This window comes from Nyctibius grandis, chromosome 9 (genome assembly GCF_013368605.1).
Source record: "Nyctibius grandis isolate bNycGra1 chromosome 9, bNycGra1.pri, whole genome shotgun sequence".
NCBI lineage: Eukaryota > Metazoa > Chordata > Aves > Nyctibiiformes > Nyctibiidae > Nyctibius > Nyctibius grandis.
In genome coordinates this window covers 31,336,709-31,360,529 of record NC_090666.1, presented here as the reverse complement: position 1 = coordinate 31,360,529, position 23,821 = coordinate 31,336,709, and the positions used below count along the sequence as shown (strand labels likewise).

The 23,821-nt window shown below is 42.3% G+C and overlaps 1 protein-coding gene across 2 annotated transcripts in view; it reads left to right on the top strand.

The window, feature by feature from the left end:
• SEMA5B (semaphorin 5B) overlaps positions 1-23,821 on the top strand; it is a 136,009-nt gene that overhangs the window by 71,930 nt on the left and 40,258 nt on the right. For both annotated transcript variants that reach the window (XM_068407742.1, XM_068407741.1), the window contains exons 8-11: positions 2,705-2,840; positions 6,414-6,621; positions 8,774-8,981; positions 23,517-23,634. In XM_068407742.1, coding sequence (XP_068263843.1) covers positions 2,705-2,840; positions 6,414-6,621; positions 8,774-8,981; positions 23,517-23,634 — 670 coding nt within the window. The remainder of the gene's footprint in view (positions 1-2,704; positions 2,841-6,413; positions 6,622-8,773; positions 8,982-23,516; positions 23,635-23,821) is intronic.

Here is a 23,821-nt window from a genome sequence, read left to right as displayed (position 1 = left end):
ACTGCACTTGACTGTGGACTTTGGGAAATTGGAAATGGGAAAATTAATAATTGTATTAAATCTATCAAATTGGTATAGTTTTTGGAATACAAGGGGAGAGACATAGGCTACCTCTGGTTGGAAGAGTTCTCGTTTGCTGTTTCTGTCTCTCAGGCTTAACATGAGGCATGATGAGTGTTACCCATCTCCTCTGGGTTACACTTAAGTCACTCTTCATACGTTACGGGGGTACATTCTCTCTTGTATCTTCAGAGGACAATATAATATGTAACATTTGTGTAATTGAAGAAATGAGTTATTGATAATAGCTGAAGTTAGATCAAGTAGCATTTTGGGTTACAATACGATGTTCTTTTGAGAGTTTGAAGAAAAAATGTTCCAATTTGTCATCCGACTAGGGAAATAATGGTAATTATTCTTTTAACTTCCACTGGGACTTATATCATGCTGCATGAGCTCTGCATACCAAAGAGGATGTATGCTCCAGTCTGAGTTTCTTCATAATAAAATAACGATGCACCACAAAACTATGATTTTTTTGTTTAAAGGTATTTTTATTTTGCAAGGTTCATGTTTAATGCATTTAGGGTCATCTTATAACAAAAGGGTATTAGTGCTTGTGGTAACACCCACGTATAAATTTATTGCTTCATGTTATGTTATACCCAGCTGAATCAGTGGGAAAGAGAGTTTTTTGGGGAAGCTGCTGATGAAATATTTAAGAAGTCTTTATTAAATTTTTTTCTGGGAGGTAATGGAGACAATGTTAAAACCTCCTTGAACTTAACCCATTCTCTAAACCACCTAGTTCATCACAGGAAGGCAGAGGTGGGAATAAAGGAGGTTGTGTTTCACACCAGGACAACACAGGGGCCAGCTGCACAAGTTGATGTCGCTGGCTTGAGACTGGGATCAAACTTTTCATAGAGAGGGATGGGAAATATCCCAGGCTACAGATGGAAGGGAAAATGGGCCACAGATTTCATGGAAAACCTCTTTCCTTTCTCCTTGCTAGCAAAGGGAAAGGGCTAAACTGTGCAGTCTCTAGCAGGGCCCTAAAAATATGCCTTTTTTTAAAAAAAGTGTTTTTGTTAAGACTAGCGGGGTTTCATTCTTTCTTTTCCTTTTTCATTTTCTTTCTCATTCTCTTTTTTTTTCCATGTGTGCCTCAAGGCATTTACTTGTCATCCATCATTAGCTTTGTCTTAAGAGCTGCCGCCTGTGAGCACGCACTGCGTCAGCGGTGTTCAAACAAAAGTGGAGAAAGGTTCGCCCGGCGTTGCTTTGACATGTTCAAAGTGAGATACTCCATCACTCGGGGATGGAGGGGGCAGGGATAGGAGCGGAGAATTGGAAGGCAAAGCAAGAAGTTATTCTTGACGTTGTATTGCTCAGAAGAAATATGCTGTGAAAGAATCTGTTCTTCTGCTTTCCAGCCTGGGTTTGGGGAGCAAGGCTTTTTTTTTTGTGCGAGAGAGTGTAATTATTGGTTTAGTTAAAAAAAGTGTTCTTTTCAGAGAATTCAAATTGCTTTAATTAGCAGAAAGATACATACAGCAGGGCTTGGGTTATTTAAAAGGCACCGTGACTAGTCAGTCTCTTGTGCTAGCCCTATTTTTTAGTTTTATTCTGATATCTTTTTTTCTAGACGTTGTTATTTTACTTGGGGGGAAAAAAAAAGCAGGGGGAAAGGGAGAGCTGGGAGCAGGTTTGAATTTCAGGTTACCACTTAGCAAATGTCCCTCACTGGGCCAGCTTCTCTGAAGTGCTGTCGCCGTCTGGGAAGCACCTTGCAATGCTCTTGAGGCAAAAGGAGCTGAGCCTGCTCTGAACCTTGCAGAAATGGGTCCTGCGTGACTGAAATGGGGCAGCAAAGGCCGACTGATCTGTGTGCAAGCCTGACTGCACAGCGGAGCATCCCTAAAACAAATTCCCTTCCAAAGAGTCCTTCCCACAGTGGCATTTCCCTAGATGTGCCTCCCCTGGCTGCTGCGTGCGTGGTGAACAGTCTGCCCGAGACAGATGCTATTCCCAGCTGGGAACACAAAGAAGTGAACTGTGATCATTGAAAACAGAGGCTTTCACATATTAGCAAGGCCTTTTGTGTGCTGAGCTGCTGTAACAACCAGCCTGGTTTGCACTGTGAGCCCCCTCCCTTGCCCTGCATGTGTGTGCATGCATGTGTGCATTTTATACATATATATATATATAAAAAAATCTATAAATAAATATATATAAAATATTATATAAAAATATATAAAAATATATTAGGGGATATACTTTATAGCTGAAGATTTCAGGAGCCTGTAGAAACAGAATTTCACCTTGAGAAACACCAAGAGATTAAAACCTAGGTTGTTTGTAATCAATAAAGATAGGTGGGTTGGTAAAAAAATAAAAATAAAACCAGACACAAATAATCCATGCAAATTAAACTGTATTCACCTTTCTTGTCAGAACTGCTTCCACGGCCCTTAAATCACAGACATCTTAAAACCAAGCTTAAAATTCATTCTCAAAATTGTCACGCAAGCCATCTGCATTTTGCAATTTATTTATTTATTTTTCCTCCCTGTGAGATTCGTATCCCCGTACATCTACCTAGCAATTTACATGTATTTTATTTGAGTGGAGTTTGATGTCTGTTATGATGAAAATGTCAATGTTCTAATGATTAAATTGATTTTTTTCTCCCCTTTTGCAGAAACAGCATAGCTGCCTCAGCAGTGTGTGCCTTCAATCTGAGTGCCATTACTCAGGCATTTAATGGCCCTTTCCGTTACCAAGAAAACCCAAGATCAGCCTGGCTGCCAACGTTAAACCCCATCCCTAATTTCCAGGTACTGCTGCTGCTCTTCGGTTTACTCCCGTCCCTCTTACGTTCCATCACTCCAATGGGTTGATTTGTGTGGGGCTCATTTTTCCAGGTAGACCCATGGTGCAGATAAATTGTATTTCTCCACATTTATGAGTGTTTTAGTCTGTGGAACTCCTTGCCACATGTTATTGAGACCATGGGATTCATGGCAAAAATTGAGTGGTTTTACTGACAATAAGAATGTTCAGATTTTTTATAATAATTTTTATAATAATGAATAATTTAATTATCTGTTACACTCATCACTGACGTGAACTCTGAGAATGTGATCCTCACAAGCGGACATAGAGACATGTCCCCACCAAAACTGGGAAGCATTGAAAGCTGAAACTGGACAAAGTCAAACTAGAATGGAGACAACCTCTATTTTTAAACAAGAGAGGTAATTAACCGTTGGGACTGTGTAAGGATTTGATGAATTTTCCATCACTTGATAGGGCCTCTAAGGCTACCAGTGTTTCAGTGCAAGATGGATGTCTTTCCAAGACACAGTAGCTCAACCAGAAGTTATGGACACATTGCAGCAGTAACTGGTGGACGAGGACATATGAGGATAGTCACAGTGGTTCCTTCTCATCTTAAAAACTCTTTTTTTTTTTAATGAATGAGCAGTTTTCCAGGATTATGAGTTAAGGCCAATTTGAAAATTATAGAACAACTTCAGTCGTTTTATGCCCAGATTCAGTCAGTGCGGTGCCAAGTATGTGTGAGACAGCCCCAGCAAACCTGAGTCTTCTGAAGCATTAGCCCATTTTACAGCTCAGTCCCTTCCCACCTGGGGAATCCTAGGGAGGATGGACTTGTCTTGCTGTCCTTGCTTCCCTGTGGTGAATCGTCAGCCCAATTGCGTGAATCTGGCTCTCCTTGATTATGGCAAAGGTGCTGAGGCTGCCTGCAAATGCCATCTGCCTTCAAGTTGGTGATGTCAGGGACCTTCCAAAAAAGGACTCTACAGTTGCCTGAAACCACAGCAGGAGCAGATGGGAGGTAGGTCCACACTGCAGGCAGGGACGTGCTTGGCTTCCTGCTGAGGAACCTGATTTCTTGTGCTGGGTTCCCTCATGGCACCTGAGTGAGGACCTTTGCCTCTACAAGGTGGTACAGGATTGGGCTCTCAAACACCCCTTCAGCTTTGTGCACTCAAAAACAAGGGACAAAGCTTTGCTGAAGGCCCAGCTGGGCCAAACATGGCCAGGCTTTTTTTTTTTTTTTGAGTTTAAAGGGAATGTTAAGGTTAACTGAGAATCAAGGACTTTCTGTCCCTTGCTGGGCTAACCCAGAAGGAATAGAAAAGGACTTCGGAAAGCATTTCCATGTAGTGAAAAGTATCAGATAAAATGTGGAGTGCAAAGATTGCAGGAGCAAGATGAAAGAAAAGGGTCAGATGAAAGTAAGGAAAGGAAAAGGAGGTATGTGGCAGACAAAAGGAAGATTGCAAGAAGAGATTAAGACTTTTTCAAGTACAGGAGGAACAAGAGGTCAGTGAAGGGCTTTTAGGAGATGACAATGGTAATTTAGTGACAGAAGAGGCAGATATTGCAAAAAATTAAATTAATTTTTTTGCCTCAGTGTTCACAAAGGAAGATGAGGGAAGCATGCCAGAAACTTTTTTTTTTCTTGCAGAGAGGAAGGAGAAATACTGAAGGATATAGAGGAGCAGGGTAGTGCAGATAATCAGGAAATTAGAACAAAACAAAATAAAACTAAACCAGGCGGATGCTGTGTCAGCACACGGCCTGCCAATACACCAAAAAAGATTATCTGTGACTTGATGAGAACAGAAAACAAAACCAACAATGACATTCCTGCCACTGGGACTCCTCCTTCCGTGATGCTCTAGAAAGGAAAGTGAGCAGGGAGAAAAACATCCAAAGCAAGACCATAGGTAAAACAGAAGGAGCATGAGAGACAGCAGAAGAGAGAGATCTAAAAAGTCTTTAGAAAGTGGGAAGAGTCATGAACTAAAAAAGACCATTGCAACAGGAAAAAAAAAACATTAAAACCCACCTAAGGACGCATCAAAAACCCACTGATGTTTCCATAGTCTGGCTACTCAGGAAGATGCTTAAGTTGATACAAAAGTGACCATGTTCATAGGTGGTGGAAATTAGTATCACCCTGTTCACCTAGTTCACACAATCTCCAAAATGTTGTAGAGCTCAGTATACCAGCCATTAGGATCCATATTTATTGTGTAAATGTGAGCTAAATTCCTGTCAACTCATTTTAGCATGTTGTAAGAGAGGCTCTGCATGGTGCACCTCAGAAAGGCAGCCACACTGCAGAGTTGCTTTGATGCATATCGAGAGTATGCACGTGGGAAATTTGTACATTGCAGCTGGAGCGTTGTAAATCTACATCCTAATTCACAGTAGACTAACTTCTCTTCCAAGGAAAGCCCAAGCATCTGGACCAAAAATGAAGAAAAATAAATTTGTGAGATTTTTTTCTAGTGAAATTACTCAGGTGTGAGCATCACTTAGTGAGAAGCGCAGTTGTCCATAGACTGAGTATGGGACTTGGCAGGATTTCTAGTTGTACCACTGACTCCCATGGCCTTGAGCAGGATAAATAACCAGTCACCTAGCTGCCTTCTTGAGTAATAAAGCTTCTGCCCACCATGCATGGCATTGTGGGGAAAAGTGAAGATCCTAGCCCTGGCTACTGACATGGACCAGAAAACTGCATGGAGAGTATAACCTTGCATTGGCTTTTGAAAATGCTGAATTCTAGAGATTAGAAACTCAGGCCTTAAAATACACTGTTCTCCTGGTAGGACTTACATTGGTGTTCAAAAGACACAGGACGAGCTCTCTTCTTCCCCCCTGTTCTGGATGGACAAGGGCATTGAGTCCTATTTCAGTGCACCCCTTGGTACTGGAGAATGAATGGACATGGGTTGATCTGCCATTCACTGTGAGGACAGAAGAGCTGTGTTTGGGGAACTAGTGGCTAACCTGCCTTGCTTCAGATGAAGCTGGAGGGGTCTGTTCAGAAGAGAGCACATCAGAGAAAAACAGTGTGGTGAGTTGTGTTCTTCAGTGCAAAACCAATCCATTTTTCAGGTTTTTTAACCTCCAGGTTTTGTCCATTGTACAGAGTGAGGTGCCAGGTAGAGTCTGAAGATGATCTGAAATGCTTCAAGGATTACCACAAAAACTTTCTCTCCACTGCTATCTTTACATCTTTACATCATTACATCTTTCTACAGCTAGCTTTAATTATTTCTTTTCCTCCTTGGTTTGTTAATGCCTTTTTGTCATTCTGGTGTGCTGGCTCCAGGGTATCACAAGGGAATGAAACACCACATCACTGGTCAGTGGACCACACATTTATAAGGAGTGGGCTACAGGACAAAGCTAGGCTAAGGACCTAAGATCAGGCTAAGGGCCTGATCCTGTGACCCTCACACAGACCCACCTCTGCAGGAAATCAACAGGACATGGGTTTCTAGAAGAATTTCAGGGTTTGGTCTTGGGCTGCTGGAGTGGGGAGAAAATGCAGGCGCTGAAGTTCAATCGTCTTCCATGTTTAGTGTGGGACGCTGAGCGATGACACCCCTAACGAGAATCTGACGGAGAGAGTCCTGCAGGATGCGCAGCGCTTGTTCCTGATGAATGATGTCGTGCAGCCGGTGACTGTAGATCCGTACGTGACTCAGGACAGCATTCGATTTTCCAAACTGGTGGTTGATATTGTTCAGGGGAAGGATACTCTCTACCATGTGATGTATATTGGGACAGGTAAGAGCATCAAGGCTTAAGAAAGTTCCCTCCACTTGCTCCTAGACCTAGCAGCCCTAGTAGCCTGGTCGTCACATCATTACACAATTGTCATTCAATATCATTTTGGCACAAAACTGCATGGAAGTTAGTTTGTCTGGGTAAATTAAAAACAGGATGGAGGACTTGAAGCAGAGTCCCAAGTGAGCAGACCATAAATCCACATTGTGTTTAAAAACAACAATAACATTTTTCTCCCTTTTATAAAAACATGTTTCAACTAATCAGACTAATAAGTAACAGTGGGGAAGAGCAAAGGTCACTGAAATGCTCTGTGGTTTTGTGCATGTAAGTTGTCTCTCTGTGCTATGACATATTCATTTCTAAATAAACAGTAATAATACTTAATTTCCAGGGTTGCCCAAGTTTTTAGTTATTTCTTTCTTTGCACATCCGTGTGTCTACTGGTATATGACTCCCAGTGCTTTCGGGAATGGGCGTGCACTGAAATGTAACGCAGATGGGGAAGCTGAGGCAAGTGCCTTTTTGCGGTAGCATAGCGAGCCAGTGGTAGAATTAAGTATATGATTTAGTCTCTTGATTTCTACTGCCATCCTCTAATTAGCGGGACACATTGCCTCTTTGGAAAAGCACAGATATCTTGGATAAATGAAAGATGATGAAGAAGGACAAAGTGTTATAAATGGTTGTCTTAGCCTATATTCATACTAACGATAGAGGTTAAATTAAATAGTTTGATTAATCAGAGCATATGGCCAGCCTCATGGGTATAATGTTGTAATCCTCTATTGCAGAAGCTTTGACTTTAGAATAAGATGGATTGCCTCCATAAGTGTTAGCTTGATCTTATATCTGAATGCAGAGTCATTGCCTCATTCTCATGTTACCACCTCCCAGGACTGTGTCATAATTTATCTAACTTTTACCACCACTTACTTCAAAAGTGATCATCTTGGATGTGTTCTAGTAACATTCCCACTGTGGGAGCCTCCATGGACATTGATTGCGATGAGAAGATTGTACTTAAATGGAAATATAACATGGTTCTGCCATTTTGATATCTTGATATTTTAAGTGATGCATCCCAGCTGCAAAGCCCGAGAGAAAGCTGGGCTACTTTCTGCCTTGTATCATATGTATAGAAAGGTCTGCTGCCATAACCTTACCTCCTTATTCATGTTTGCTTTCTGGGCCTCGTTAGTGGTGACTGAAGAGTAAGCTCTGCTGGACCTGAAACATTTAAACCAATCAAATGCTTGAGCAGAGGCAGCCCTGAACACAAACCCAGTCCTGAGACAAACCAAGCCCAAACCTGGGCCTCAGACTTCTTCCACACTTAAGGCCCTCCTAAGTGAAAGAGAAACTTCGCATGGAAGCTAACCCCACCACTGTACGTTGCTGAGCTTTGGCACCAATACAGAAGTTCTCGGGATAGAAAGATTAAGCTTCAGGAACAACTTGGGCTGATTTGAGGTTTTAATGAAATGGTGTGGTTGCCGCCTTTTCCACAGCATAAATCTCCCACAGTTTATCAGATTTTTAAATTGTTTAGGTAAGAGCACTGTGAACACAAACATATATGTTTCTGTGCATGCACTGCTCATGCCATAACATCCCCTTGTCAATCTGGCAGGACAGCTTCTTCCAGGAAGAGGATCAATTAGGTCCGTGACCCATGCAGTCATTACGGAGGCCCCTGAGATTTCCATCAGGGCTGCAGCATCTGTTGTCACTTGTCATGGCATCAAATCACACTGATCTGCTCCATAAACCAAAAGAAATACAGACTCGAGGCACCAGAAATGATCCCTGCTATCTTGGGTCACCTTGCTGTATAACTCACTGGTAACGGGACCAGACTCTTTTCTGCCTCAGTGCTCCAACTGGGAAATATTTCCAGGTACTCACTCTCCAGATGGTTCACACCCTTCCGGGTTCCCATTAAAATGCATTCACAGGAAGTTTCTGTAATGTCTGAGAACTGCTGAGGATTGGTGTAGCTGGAGCTCTCTCCACCATGGGCAGCAGGTGACCCAGAACTAGGTTTAAAGCAGCAGTGTAAAGATGACATTAATATTTCACTCTTTAGGCAGGTATGAAATGAAGTCAATGCCTCCAAGATTTACTTGTGCCTTGTTTCTTCTTCTATCAGAGTATGGCACCATCTTGAAGGCCCTTTCTACCACTAACAGGAGCCTGAGGAGCTGTTATTTAGAGGAGATGCAGATCCTCCCTGATGGACAACAGGAAGCAATCAAGAGTCTCCAAATCCTGCACAGTGACAGGTCACTCTTTGTGGGCTTAAATAATGGAGTGCTAAAAATTCCTCTGGAGAGATGCTCCATGTACAGAACTGAAGGGTAAGCAAATTTACAGCTCTGATATATTCCACTTATATATTCCACTTCAGGTTAAAAAGAAAAGCACCAGGGAAACATATTCCAGTCTGATTCAGTTTAGAAGGCTTTTTTTCATCACTACAAGACAAAAGGCACTGTTGAAAGTGCATGTCCTGATAGATACATTCATGACAGGAGCAATGAGAATGAGCAATATTTTTTTTTTTAAATATTAATTAGTCCTCGTCAGAAATTACTTGTATGTTTACCAAGGAAGGGCTTGCAATATTTACTACTTTTTTTTATTAAGTTGACATTTCAGTGTTAGTTTTATTAACTCTGTGTGTTTTCCTGGTGGTTCTTATTGGCAGTATGGCTGCAAGTTTCTGAATTTGGGTTGCAGCCAGCCTATCCTGGCTTATCCAAGTGATCACCTCTCAAACATCTGATGAGGCAGGGCTGGGCTGTGTGGGAACTTGTTGCTGCTTTTGGAAACCAATAGCTCATCTTAGCTATGTGTGACACCTCTTACACCTGCATAGATTCTGTGCCTTGATTGTACCTTTTAAAGGGAGTAGGAAAAAACCTTTTTCTAATTGTCGGCCCTGGCTCCAGAGCAGTTTTCCACACAGAAAAGTATGTAGAAAGTTTCTGCATCCAAATGGTATCCTTTCATTTATGCAGGTGAAAGAGTGTGATACCAACTGATTGAGACATACATACACTCAAATAATCTCCCTAAGTGTGTAGTGTGGTCTGCTGTGGGTAATTACTTGTTTACATCTCTTGAAAATATTCTTCCTTCTCCTCTCTTGCTTTTGCCTTGCTTTCCTTGATGAGAGTATTGTCTGAAACTGATGTCCTCTGTGCTAGACAAGAGGGAGGATTTTGTTAGCAACATCTAAATGAATTCCCTCTTTCATGGCCTACTGCAAGATGTCCCTGTTCTCTTGCCAAAAAAACTGATCTAGGAAATGTCACCATCATTTTATTTTCAACAAGTAGAGTTTATCAGCTTGTACTAAATTCATGTCTGTCTAAATATAAAAATGCCAGCACTTTCTATTTTCACTGAACCTCTTAATTATCCCTTTCAGAAAATACAACTTGGTCATTACTGCAAGTTTGACACAGCAGTGTTTAACATGTAAAGGTTTAGTTGCTTATACAGACAGGCTGACACAAAAGTGTTCAGTAAGAGAAAGAGAACCACAGGTGGAAAATGCCATCCTGTCCTCAGCCCTTAAAAGCAGAGATGTATAAAGGTAGAACATAACAGCTGTCCTCTTCAGGCTGTCCTGGAGAGTTTCAGTTTGAGAATATTTATGTGTGTATACATATATATGATCCAGTTTCAACAGAAATGAATTCTTCCTTTTCTTTCTTTTCCTAATCTTGGGTTCAGCTTTCTGGTAATTTATAGATCGTGTCCTAGTTTCAGCCTGCATAAGTACCTTGTATGACACTTCCATTAAAACTCAAATCGTGGAGGTTTGCTCAACTGCCTAAAAAAGGGACAAGCAGGGAAAAAGCAGCAGTGGCTGGAGAGCAGATGTGTGGGGGTACCCCACAGGAGCACCATCTATTTAGGACCTGAGGCTGCAGGGCAGTCCCCTGCCAGTGTAAGCTTAACCCAGCAAAACAAAAGCCTGGCTCCAAGGAGGTTCCCTTGCCTGCTGGTGGCCATAAGCCACCTCAGTTTTATGCATTTTACGGCACTGGGTCCTGGCTGAAATTACTGGGAAGCTTGGGCACCAATGATGTTTTTTTCTAAAACAAACTTTCTGGAGGCATTTTTCAGTAAAATAAGGAAGCAGTCCAGGTCTTTGAGGGATGGAGATTCAAACTCTGCCTCAATTGACTAGTTTCATGATACTTTTAGGCAATTTAAGTCAGTCTCCTGACAGCGTGGTGGGTGCATGTATTTGGCGATGTGGGAGGTCAGAATTTGCTGAATTCAGGTGCTGGCCAGCCAGTGTACTTGTGTACATTGCAATGGATCCTTTGCCCCATGGCTGAGTCTTGTGGAGGGACTGTGCATTTGAAAAAAGGCAGAAAAAAAGAAGAAAACTTTGGAAAGCCAAGGAAGGCCATTATTTATTTCTTTCTTTAGAAGGATATCTGTGATATTATTATTACTTTTTAAGCTAAGCTTTGTTTTGTAGGAAATTATTCAACTGCAAATTTTTCAGCTGCAAATGTTGGAACCCTTTTTCCCCTTAGCATCAAGGCCATGTAGGTGATAAGTCAACTTGGCTTCCTTTGTATTTCTTTCCATACGGAACTGTATCGAGAAGGATATTTTAATTTCCTCCAGTGCATTTCACCTGGCACTTCTCCTGGGCTGTGATTTATTGCTTATTGTGGTGTCTGTGTTTAATACATGCCAATATAGAGCAACCATGAGAAGAAGGGCTCCTACCCCTACAACACCCCCCGCTTACTTTTTTGTCGTGCTGTGAATTCTTGACTGACCTCCCTGAAAGCTCTGATTTCAGCAGTTTTTATAATGTCATCGTTTTGATGGAGGCTCAGGAAGCTTGGAGGTGATGGAGAATTTGTGCCTCCCAGGCAGGAATACCACAACATTGTTTGTTTTCTTTGGCTCTGCCTTATGTTATCAGGAAACTTTGCAGCCTCTTACACCCTGGGGGCTGGTGTGGGTTTGTGATTGCTGACATAGAGCTCTTGCCTTCACCTTGCCTTTTCCCTTCTCCCTGGAACAGGCAATCATGTATCGAGAGAAAATTGATCCTAGCATTGATCCCCTCCAGCGATCCTTGCTGCTGTGCTGCTTTAAAACCTTGGGGCTTGGTACCAAGGCTCAGAAATGGGGCAGAGGAAAAAGCAGCAGGGAAGGGAAGAGATGGAAAGGGAAAAAGATTTCTGCCATCTCCTTTACTGTTTGTTTATTGACACGGCACCAATTTAATCTCTTAAATGGTGACCAATGGTGACTCAGCCCCATGTCTTGATGTAGTTCCTTGACCCAGTATATTTCTAGGTGTCTGAGCAGAGCTTTGTGTGTGCCCACTGACCTGTCTCAATCTGTCTTTTCAGAACAGCCAGCCTTAGCAACAGGGCAATAGGAAGACATCTGTAATGGCAGCTGCCCAAATTTACAGGCTGGACTTGGCTGCAGGGACCTTGCCTTGTGCGTGTGTTTTCCTGTTGTGCTTCTGTGCTGCCATTCCCCAGTCTCACGGGGAGTGTCAGGAAGATGTCCAATGCGAGCAAAACCTACAAGCCCTTTGAACATGCAGCATGTTTTAAGGCTGCTTTGCTGGGTGGTAGCTTGGCTGTGCTTGCTGCTGGATTATGCATGGCTTTGAAATCTTTGTAATCTTCCTGCAATTTTCAAATGAGCTTGGATTTTTACCTCAAATTGCCCCCAAGGTTTGGGGAGAGATATTTGGAGAGCCAGCATTGCAGCTTTATCACTGGCACTACCGTATATCTAGAATATGTCTGAACAAAATCCTGGATCTGAATTTTAGAGGGGTGAGGACTTCAGATCTGGACCATTATTTTCAGGTGGGGCCTATCTGTAGGGGTGGCTTAGTAATTTTTTCAAAGGGTGGGGTGAGATTATTCATTTTAGGAATTGCAATCAAACAGGAAGGAAAATGAAAGGTGGTTGTGGTAGGGAATAGTTTGTGATCTCTTTGTACTGCCCCTTTGCAGCATCAGGGCTGTGGGCCTCTGAGCAGACAGATACCCTGAGGCGGGCCTCGGAGTTATTTTACAGCCATATTTTTATTATATATTCAGATAAGGAAAAGAAAATATGTTTGGGAATGAGACCAGAGAGTCTCCTGAATACCCACCTTTTCTGTTATCTCTGTCCTGAATGGTTTATTTTAATGCTTTATGTTGATATTCATTCTTTCCTCTTCCTCCCTCCAGTTTTCTACATAAAATTTGCAGTTCATGTGATGCAGGTTTGGGAACCACAGTGTGGTTCTGAGAAGAGTTTGTCTTGCCTGTCCTCTCCCTGTGGTGCTGTGCTGACATGGGGGTATCCCATCAGGTTGTGTGAGTACCACCTCAGGTCAGCCTCACATCAGTGGAGATACTCCTGCTTCTGAGGCTATGGGGAGAACCAGATCCTCTTGCATGCAACTATGACATGCTCTCATTTGAACTCTGTCTCCTGTTTTGACCTGGTGGCATGGACCTTGCTGTTGAGTGATGCTGAGCTTTTGCTCTCCTACTTGGCCTAAATTCTGCTGTGCATCCCCTCCGGCCATGGTGCTTAATGCAAAGCTAGCAGAAATGGCTCAGCTGATGAGTACTCTTATTTGCTGACTTGAGATCTGTGTGAGAAACACAATTCACCTCTAAATAGCTCTGGGCCAATGATCAGACAACTAAGTACATATAGGTGAGTAACTCCTGAAATGACTCCAAGCAGTTTTCAGAAGAAAAGCGTCAGCAGCTTCAGTAAAGAAGCAGAGTTTTCTGCCCTCCTTCTCTCTCCAAAGTGCAAAACTGGAACTCCAAGCAAGGTCCCTGTACCACATCCGCACCATACTTTAAGGGAGTTGAAATTTCACATGGAGGATTGCTTTGGTGGTTATTGCTATTTTCTTCTTTTTTTTTAACGCCTTATATGGTGCAAAATCCTCTGTAAGAAAGGAACGAAGCACTTGCATTTAGGATTACAAAACCAGAATTACAGGTTTACCAGACTTCAGGAGTGAAATGTGTTGGAGAACTTAATTGGAGGAATAATACAGTCTGGGAAGAGATCTAAAAATTTCCCAGTTTTGACGAAAGAGTGAATTGAATACGGGCTGGAAATCCTCTGACCTCTTCATCGGAATGACTATAGTTCCTCAGAGGACAAACAAGTAACTATTGTTAGGTAGAAAGCATGGAAGAGAAAATGTTAAAAGAGGTAGGGGAGGGAACAAAGCAGAGACTGTTGTTCAGTGGAGCCCAGAAACCAGCAGATTGCTGAGGCGATGTTGATGGCCAGATTCTTCATCAAAGACCTTGAAAATCCAGCCCCATCTTCTGAGCTGAGGCTGTTGAAAATCTGGCCCAGATTTTGTTTTGAAAATCTTCTCCTTGAGAGTTAAAAATTATCCAGCACATTGAACTGAACATCCTTTTAAAAACAGAGGCAAAAGTAAAGGTAAGAGCCTACAAAAATGTTGTGATAAAGCTTAATCATCAATTTCCATCTGCTTTGGCTGATATGGCCTCTCCAAAATTAAGGGAATTAGCTAATTGTTGTACCACCAATAATGCTGAAAAGCTTTGGAAGACTTTGTAGGCAGAAAGGAGAGTGTTCAGCCCGATCTTTTGTCATCCACAGTATCCAGTAATACATCAGAATAAATCTCTAAACATCTGGTTTGGCATTCTGGTTGCATTTAAGTAAATAACGAGACTCCCACTGACAGAGAATGAAGACATCAAACAGAACCATGATCACTAAAGCTCTTGGAAAGAATGAAGTTTGGTAGATAAAATGGATCTGTGTTCTTTAAATAGAAGTACAAAATTATACCATTTTCTCTATCCTGAAAACACATTTGCATCTGCTGTAGCAGGCAATTACTCCCGTTTTCTTTAGTGTAGCTGCTTATATATGTAAAGTTAAGCACATCCATACTATTTGTAGGATATGGACCTTTAAGATTTGAGGGGGTGGTACAGGTCTAAGAAACCTGGATTTCAGGATAGCAGTTGAAGAGCTTCATTTGAATGGTCTGGGAAAGGGACGTGGCCATGTGTGTCTGAAATTAGAAAAAAAAAGAAGGCAAGGGTAAGTGGCAATGTAGTGAGCAGGGCCATGTTTCCAGGTAAGGTACCAGAGAGATTGGTTTTCAGTTTCATCTTATTTGACATTATCTTTAATGGCACAGAAGAAAGAAAATAGCATACTTTGTAGATGGCATGTAAGTATGAGGGAATCACAATTAACAGTGAGGAGAGAAATGCAGTGTGTGGCCAATAGGGAAACCAGCGAGAGGCTGAGTTTGAGGAATGAGCCTGTGCTGAGACTGCTGGTGTTTGCATCACTGAAAAAGAGGAAAGAGGATGAAAGAGTGGAAACAAGCTCTGCTCCAAGCCAGATGAATTATTACAGCTTTTCCCGTTTCTATGAAATGCCCAAACTAATGGCAAGCTTTACATTCATTTTAATCTGTCTGTACGCTTTCAGGCTCCTACTTTTAGCTCTGAACTATGTAAATGGTCCCGAGTGAATGGTACTGTGGCAGAAGGGGAATTTAGCAGTAGCTGGAGTCCGGGGTTATACAGCTACTGGAACAGATGAAGGTCACTTAAGAAAGAGCCAAACAAATCAACTAATTTCAGGGCTCACTGCCTTTTGTCTCCTTCCTATCATGACTAGGTTGCCGGTTTGTTCCAGGGGCGCTTTGGATTTGCTATGAGGGAGGAAAAAGCAGGGAGGTTGAACATGCTGAGGGCTTTTGTTTGCTCCTTGGTTTTAAAGCGTACTGCCAACATGACTTAACTCGCAAGATTGGGAAGTTTAGTGTGTGGATCCTTTTACCTCTAGCAGGATGGCTGTAGGCCAACTTAGATCAATGATGTCTAAAAGTCATTACCATCTGATGCCTGCTAGGTGGGCTATGGGAAATTAGTCTCAAAACAGTGGTGACTGACAAGAAAGCAGGTAGTTTTCTTGGAATATGTAATATTAGGATGACATTGATGCTATTGTTATACAAACAAGATTAATAACTAAAGCTACCAGCAAGCCCCAGGGCAGATATCCATTGCATCTGTCAATTCTTGCAATTTGCTACTATTATGTTGTAAGATTTGTATTCTAGGCAATGGTCATGTTCAACGACATGGCTCCTGATGCAAGGAGTCTACAGCCTTACTGCTGCCATGGCTGGTTTGCTTGATGTCTCAAGCTTCCAGGCAACATTTGCAGTTGTAAAACACAAATGTGTCCAATGTTAATACTGAATGAATATATTGCTACAGATGCGTCATTAACTTTTTATTAGGAGATGTGCTGTTTTACCTGTTTGGGAAGGAGGAAGTACCTGGAGCCAGAGCAGATTTGTTATTGTTGGTTTAAGTTTAAAATTTAAGTACATAAAATATGTATGGGTTGTAGAAAAACATAATGTTGTACTGTCTAGTGCCTTTTACATGTCAAAATACCAAAGTACTATAGATCTATGGGAACACTCCAGTCTGCAAAGGAGTAGGGCTGGATTTCAAGAACACCCATTTACTTAAGAGATGGTGTCTCTTGTTAAAAAGTGGAATGGACATTGTTTGATGGCATTTTTATAACTACATGGGAAAAAGCAACGGAGAATGTATTGACAAGACTATTTTGCCCCTTATGCAATGTTAAAATAGCTGTACATTGGACAAGAGATGTGTTAGATCCTCAGGGTGTAGTAGGTAGTCTAATATTTGTTTGCCTTTTCCAACATACATTAATCTACAAAGGCTCTGTCTAGTTGAACCTACATCTTGTTGAGCAGGAAATAATTACCCAGAGCTTAACAAAATCCAACTTTCACAAAGGAGCTACTTGAATATGGATTACTTTGTGCAGCCTGGGTGACACCTGTAGACTGTTTTCAGGTTTCTTTATCATCACTCACATTTCTTTCTAAGTTTTCTGCCTTTGCAGTTTTCTTTCCCTTCCTAAATTCCCATTTTAGCATAATTTGTGTTCTTAAATTATCAGCATCTTGCAGAGGCTACATAAAGCACCTGTCTGTGTCCCTTGCAGTGGATTTGCTCTTGCCTAAACCACCCTTTTTCCCATATCCACCTATGCCACCAGACTACAGGAATAGGCCGTGTTCACATAGAAGTCTCAGATCTGCAACCACAGAGCAGGAACGCAGGAGCAGAGCACATCTTAATCTGACAGCTGCCTCCAGACACTGACTGACACCAGGCAGAGACAGGGAATAACATTTGAGTGCACTGATTTGCCCAAGCTGCCTTTCCAAAAGGATGGCTCGTCCCCTCTGCCTCTTTCCACATGGCAGCCCTGGGGGGCATGTTTTCTTAAGGCTCAAAAGCCTGCCAAGGGTAGGAAACAGTTGTGCTTCGCAATCCAGACAAACATGTCCCACATTCAGGAGTTCCTTCTGGCTATTCCTTTCATTAGGACTTTAATAGTATGTGAGTTTTCTTGGGGATGACTGATCCCATCACTGGTAGTCAGAGGCCCTCTGTACTTCTGTTTTTATTAGAGGTCAGTTTTGTTTGGCACAGTGACAAGCGTTTCTAATAGTGTTTGTGGAGGAACACTTACTCATTTTTTTTAATAACCTGCTTTACTGATGTAAACATAAATCCAGATTTAATCTGAATTTTTCTCGGGATGGCATTAATCTTCATATTTGAATAAATGCAATGTTGTTTTATTTCACGGCTTTAAAAACAAAAATAAACACCTATTCAATAAAGAAGTCACTGTTGCTAAAAGATGATGGAATGGGATGTCAGGAAGTAAGAAATGGAATAGTTTGTTGTGTAGATTGTGCGAGGCCATAATCTATAAACCACGATCGATTAAAGTAATATTGAAAATGGTAGGGCAGGAGGTGGAAACTAGCAAGCCAAGGTCCCCGTTGTGGAAAGGAAAATGACGTGAAACTACCTCTGAAAATCCTCTGTCTGTGCACTGTTTCTTTCACATACGTTACATGTGTTTGGCTCAAAATGGACTTCAGTTCTAGAGGTCATTTTACACCATAGCTTTAATTTATGCATTTAAAACAAATCATATGCAGAGCAGCAATCACTGATGCTAAGAGTGTGCTGGTGATAAATTACACACGCACACAACACACACACACACTTCAGCATCTCTGCCTCTGCGTCCAATATCAAATGCCAAAACACCAAACCTTGTCTCTCCAGATTAACATCAACTGTAGCCCTCACAGCAGTGCTACCTGTGAGCTGTAGTATGCTCTTCTCCTAATGCCCTACTCCACAGATAGTACTAGTAATTGCTTATGAAGTACGTGGCTACTCATCTTAAGGAAAGGGCAGTAGCATCTGGCACGGAATATGTTGTATTCATCAGCTGAGAAATGAAGCTGCTACTTGACCAGCGTCTGACTAAAGCAGCTCAGTTCCACTTGGCTTCTCTTCTCAGTGGGGAAAGATAATGGATTTGTACAGATCACTAACTCATCTCTGCAGTTTGAATTTTTAAAGGTAACAAAATTAGAGGGATTGTTTGAAGGTCTGATGCTTTTTTTCCCTTTCTACTCTTATTTTCTTAAGCCATGAACATCCTTTTGATTCTTATTCTTCTCTTTTTGTGCCATCTGGCTTTAGGGGAGACAGAAGTCCGCTCTTCCTTGCATGGGCTGTTGAGGTTGTCAGTAATAATGATATGGTTGGCTGGAAGCTAATATGATTATTTGTTTAGTTCATCCCCTCCACAGGTTGATAGCAATGGGACAGTAAGCTAACCTTGTCAGGACCTGTCTGTCTGCCAAATACAGCTTCATGCTTGCGACTAACAGACACAGCTAAAACACCCTTATTGCTTGCAAAGGGCTGTTCCCTCAGAGTTAACTGCTCAAAGAGTGCAACAAACCGGTGTGAAATTCTAGGTCTTATTCCCCAAAAAGAGCAAAGTGAACTTTTGTGCTGCCCGTACTCCTGAGATGCTGAGCGCAGATGAGCGTAGGTTGCTCAGTGCCTTGTAGGATCAGGCTTATAAATGTTTGCACCGCACCAGCTGATAGAGCTGCTATCTCTGTGCCTCTAATGAGCTAACTGGTGATCACAGAATCATAGAATAGTTTGGGTTGGAAGGGACCTTAAAGATCATCTAGTTTGTGATGCCCATGGGGGTTTAAAGGACTAGGTGCTATGATAGTTATGGTGTCTCCCTGGCAAACATGGTGTTCACTGCAGGTTCCAAACATCAGCAAAAATGCAGAACCCTCTCCTGGTGCAGTGGGAGGGTTTTGTGAGCAAATACAGTTTGGGAAGGGAGCTTCTCAGTCTTTGGGTCTAGAGCCCTGCCTCTGCAGATCATCACGTCCTGTCGTTCCATTCCTATTTGCTTTTAGTCATCAAAAAGGAGTGAGAAAGAGGTGAATGAAAAGAGAGGGAACAAAAACTGGGAGAGCAAGCCCATCCTGGCAGATGAGAGGAGCAGAGTCCTTCAGCACTAATGCTCTGAATGACAGTTTTGTGGCTTTTGGTACAAAATGGCATGTTCGTGTGTCTTCTGTCTGGTGATAAGAATGGGAAGAAGCTCTCGTAATCCTTTCTTTCCTTTGGTCAGTCGAAGCCTAATCTCTTGGGTCTAGTTCTATTGATTTCATGATCCATTTATTACATAGTCTAAAGCTTTTTAACTCTCAGGGAAAAACGACCAAAAGATGAAGTTATCTAGACCCAGAGCAAATTAAAGTGGGAATGAAAAACTTTTGAACTACAGACGTTTAAGCTTTAATGAAGATTCTGAAAGAAGACGTCATTCAGGCTATTACAAAAAAAAGGAGATCTTGGGCAGGACCAGCATCTTGGAAGCAGAAGCCTTTTTACAGCACATGCTATTAGTAAAGGCTCAGCACTGCCGCGCTTCAAACGCCCCATAAAACCTCTTCTGAGTCATAGGTAAGAGTTTCCATTGACTTCAGTAGGCTGTGGATAGTGCTCCACTTGCAGAGTCTTAAGCCTTTGTGTTATCCCAGCTCACTGCTGTGGAAACGATTGCAACAGCCAACAACAGGGAGGCTTACAGCTCCCAAACAGCAGGCAGCAGGTGAGCTCTTATGAGTAAGATCTTATTTTCATGCAAATGTCCTTGGTAAGTGAGAATAAGGAACTGGAGAAAAAAATACCTTGAATAGGAGATACAAATGGAATTGTTTTTCAATTGAGCGTTTTCAGTGTATGCCTTTATGCCTCAAATAAGACATTTATTGTGAGGCAATGAATTAAAGTGAATGGCTCTTGGTAGTAATGCCCTGACATAATAAATCCAACCTCTTAGATATCCATCAGGAGGTATTCTCCTCAGTCCTCACTAAATGTGCTACAGTTAGTAGATGGCCACAGGGGAACTGGGGGCATGGACCACGTGGTATCATCACCATCTTACTTCCACAAGCATCCCACTTTGTGGGATTTCATTAACTAAGTCATTAGCATTAATATAGCCAGTGTTAACCTGCTATGCTTGGGTAGTCTTCTGGGATAATGGGTTCCCTCTACCTCTGTGAACTATGGTGGGAGACAATAGTGTGTCATCTTTTCCTTGAGGCATTCCCAGCCTGCCACTGAGGAGACTAAGTGTGGTGTTCCCTGTACATATGGTATGAAATCTGGCCCCACTGAGCCAGTGGCAGAAATCCCATTGCCTTTGAAACATCAGAATTTCATTATAGCATCTAAACTCCTTTGTATCTTATTTCACAGTATTTATACTGCCCTGCGAGACTTCGGGTCCCCCGGCCTGTGTGAGACTTTTCAGTGGTATCGTAATACGAAATGGTATTTACATGTAAACATTTCCATTTCTTCTGTGTTCTGAGCACAGGGAAATGCTGGGATATCTTTACATTTTCCACACCATGGTGCCTGATCTACTAAGAATGACAGCATATTTCTGAAGCATTTTGATTTGTGCCTGCATGTGTGCGTACATGTGTATTTGTCTTTTGGTGTGTGTTTGCTGGTGTGATTTTATCTTTTAATGCCATAAATAAGGATATATATTCTAAAGATATTGTAAGCTTATAAATTAGGGTGGATTTTGAAGTGTTGACTTAAAGTATTTGCCAGAAATGTTGTTCTCTTGCAGTAATGCACTTTGTAATGCTTTTCCTCCTTACAAAAGGAAAAAAAAATGGAGCAAATTGTGTGTAAGTAAATACATTCCTCCTCACCCTTAAGTGTATTGCTGTTAGCTGATATAATAGGTTTCTCACCAGAGTTGAGGCAGAAGAGTGGGCTCCAAATCCTGAAGGGAGGCAGACAGCATAGCTATTTTGTCTTTAGATTTCAAATGGTTTTGAGGGCCTGCCGTCAGATGGGGAGAAGTCCTGGGTTTTGATGGTTGTTAAATTACGGAGTGCATGTTTTGACAACCCAGCGGAGCCTGGGCTGGGTAGGAATTCATTACCCCAAGGATACAGAGCACAGAGATGGCGTGGTGCAGGATGGCCATAGCTCCCCACCAACAAGCACCACACCAGGCTTTTCCCAGAGCCCAGCACTGTGGCCTTCTGGCAGCTCTGCAGCTCAGTTACTGATGGCCCATCAGCTGGGGGTCAGTGGCGGCAGCAGGGGACCGCAGGCTGTGATTCATTGAGTGCGCTGTGAGGGATCTGTAGCTCGCCGCTCTCAGCCAAGAGCAGCACATTACATGACATACATTACCATAGTGCCAGCAAAGTGGTCAGTGCCTAACCGGGATATATTGCAGCCTCCCGAGTGGCTGAGGGCTGCAGCACAGAGCATATGGAGATTATTTCCTGAATTTATGCAGCACATGTTTTCCTATAAATTAAATTCAGAGAAAATGTGTATCATAATAGGGTGATGCTCACAACAGCCTTCCCTGTTATGAATTACAATGACCTCTCTCAGCTCACTGGGTGCCCAGCGAAATGGCTTCATGCAGTTGGAAACAATAGCATGTACGTGGTGTCAGGGTCTGAAAGCCTGACCAAAAGGCTCTCTAACTAAAAGCAGGGGCATTTTTCTTGCCCCCCCCCCACACCCCCTCCACTTCCCCCGCCGTCGTTGCTTCTGTCAGTCTTACTCTTCTTTCTAGAAACCTCCCAGTTTCCTCCTGAAGGGCTGAGTTACTGAGAGGGTGGGCAGATGCCCCAGTGTCTGCTCCATAATGAACTGCGTGCTGCCCTTGCTGAGGGGCTGCTGGGTGGCAAAGACAGCTCTGGATGTGGTGGCTGCCCTATTTCGTGGACGAGGGCGGTGTGGGCTGCCCAAACAGCAGGATGGGGGTCCTTAGTGAGAATAATGAGCAAAGCAGCTCATGTCCCTTCTATGTCCTTGGACTGAGGATCCCAAGCCTTTTCTAGGCAAATATTTGATGTTCTGTTGCCTGGGGCTGGGACAAAATAATCTTTACCTTTTCCTTGGGTGTGTTGAAGCAGCTGAAGGAAACATGTAGTAGAGACAGTCATTGTAACTACCTTCTTAAAACATGGAAGAGAAAGTTATGTGTGTTCCTTACAACTCTGTGTGTGAAATCTTTAGTAGAGGAAATATAGGACCTGTCTTGTAGGAGGAAACTGAAACCTCATAAGTAAAATATAAATATATACACGTGTGTCTGTGTGTATATATATACACAAAAATATATATAGCAATGAGTACCAGACAGCAAAGTAGTCTAGGATTGGCTTTGGGGCAAATCGCTGTGGAGTCAGTACAGACTGATAGAGTGTTTTCAGCTGTGCTCAAGGGACTTGCTTTTTCATTTGCAGCTGATTACAGGCTAATAGGATTTCAAAGATTTCTGGGAGGGAACAGTTCACATCTCATTGCATTTGGCTCTTTTTTTTTTTTGATGGTTTATTTATCATACTGATACCTACCCTTAGAATAAATTTTGTTACTCTCCCATTTAGCTTCTTGAACTGAATTTTTCCCCTTGGTCCCTTGCTGCTGTCTAATTGGCAGTTTTCAAATCATTTGGGACTTTTGGAAAGATCCTATCAGCCTTTTGTGTGATAGAAGAGAATGGATCATTGGAATAAAAAATCATGTTGCAAATCTTTTTAGGTTTAGTCCTCTCTTTGTCTTTCACTAATACATGCATGTTATGTTTTCTTAATGAAAATTAACAATTTGAAAGCAACTCATGGGAACAACCAATACAGATTAATTTCATCAGTACAGACTAATTCTGTGACTGACCTTCTCTGTTTAGCGGCAGTAGTAACCCTAGTTATTTTTCTTTAACAGCTCACATGTTGGGAACACACACTTAGCCTGTAAATATGGATTCAGGAGGAAAATGAATACAGCAGTGTTCAAAGCAGCCAAAAGCTTAGGAATAATGTTCTGCTGTGACTTTTCCAAACTGACATCTTGATGTTGGGATTATAAATGAAACCATTGTTCCAGCAAAGGCCAAGACAAATAGAAAGCCTTTATTACTGGTCCATTGGCTAATTCTGCTTGTCTAACCCCTTTGGATGGACACAGTGTCAGAAAACATACTCACAGAGGTTGCTTTGTGTGGGATTTGGCCTGCTGAGTGATTACATGGGGGCACAAAGATATCTCAATGACAAGTGTTCTTTGACTAAAATTTGTAAAGTCATTTTCTTTCCCTAGGCCTTGGAGAGGAGTGAACTGATTTTTAATCTACAGTTTCTATGAGTGATATTTGCTTTGTGTCCTATCACCCTTCTATTCAGCCATTCTCCCCTTCCAAGCAGGTAAACCTCTGCTTAGAAGAAATTGTTTCTTCTGCTGAGCCTAGGTGCAGTTGACAGCTGTCATATACAAGCACTATACTTGAATACATGCCTTGAGAGCCAGACAGTCTTAAAGAGCTTTAATCTTTTCTCTTTGCACATGCAGGGAATGCCTGGGAGCCCGAGACCCCTATTGCGGCTGGGATAACAAGCAGAAGCAATGCACAACCATTGAGGACAGCTCCAACATGAGCCTGTGGACTCAAAATATTACTGAGTGCCCAGTAAGTGGAAGGAGTGGAAGTGTTTTACACATACTGCTGTGTGAGTGTGTGCGTATGTGTAGAAGGGAGAGGGGAAAGTGAGTGTGTGGCAGCCTGATGAGGACTGGATGTTAGGAGAGTGTGCAGAGCCCAGTGGCACACACTAATATCTGTGCACGGCCTCTTGTTTAGAACACAGAGACCCCAA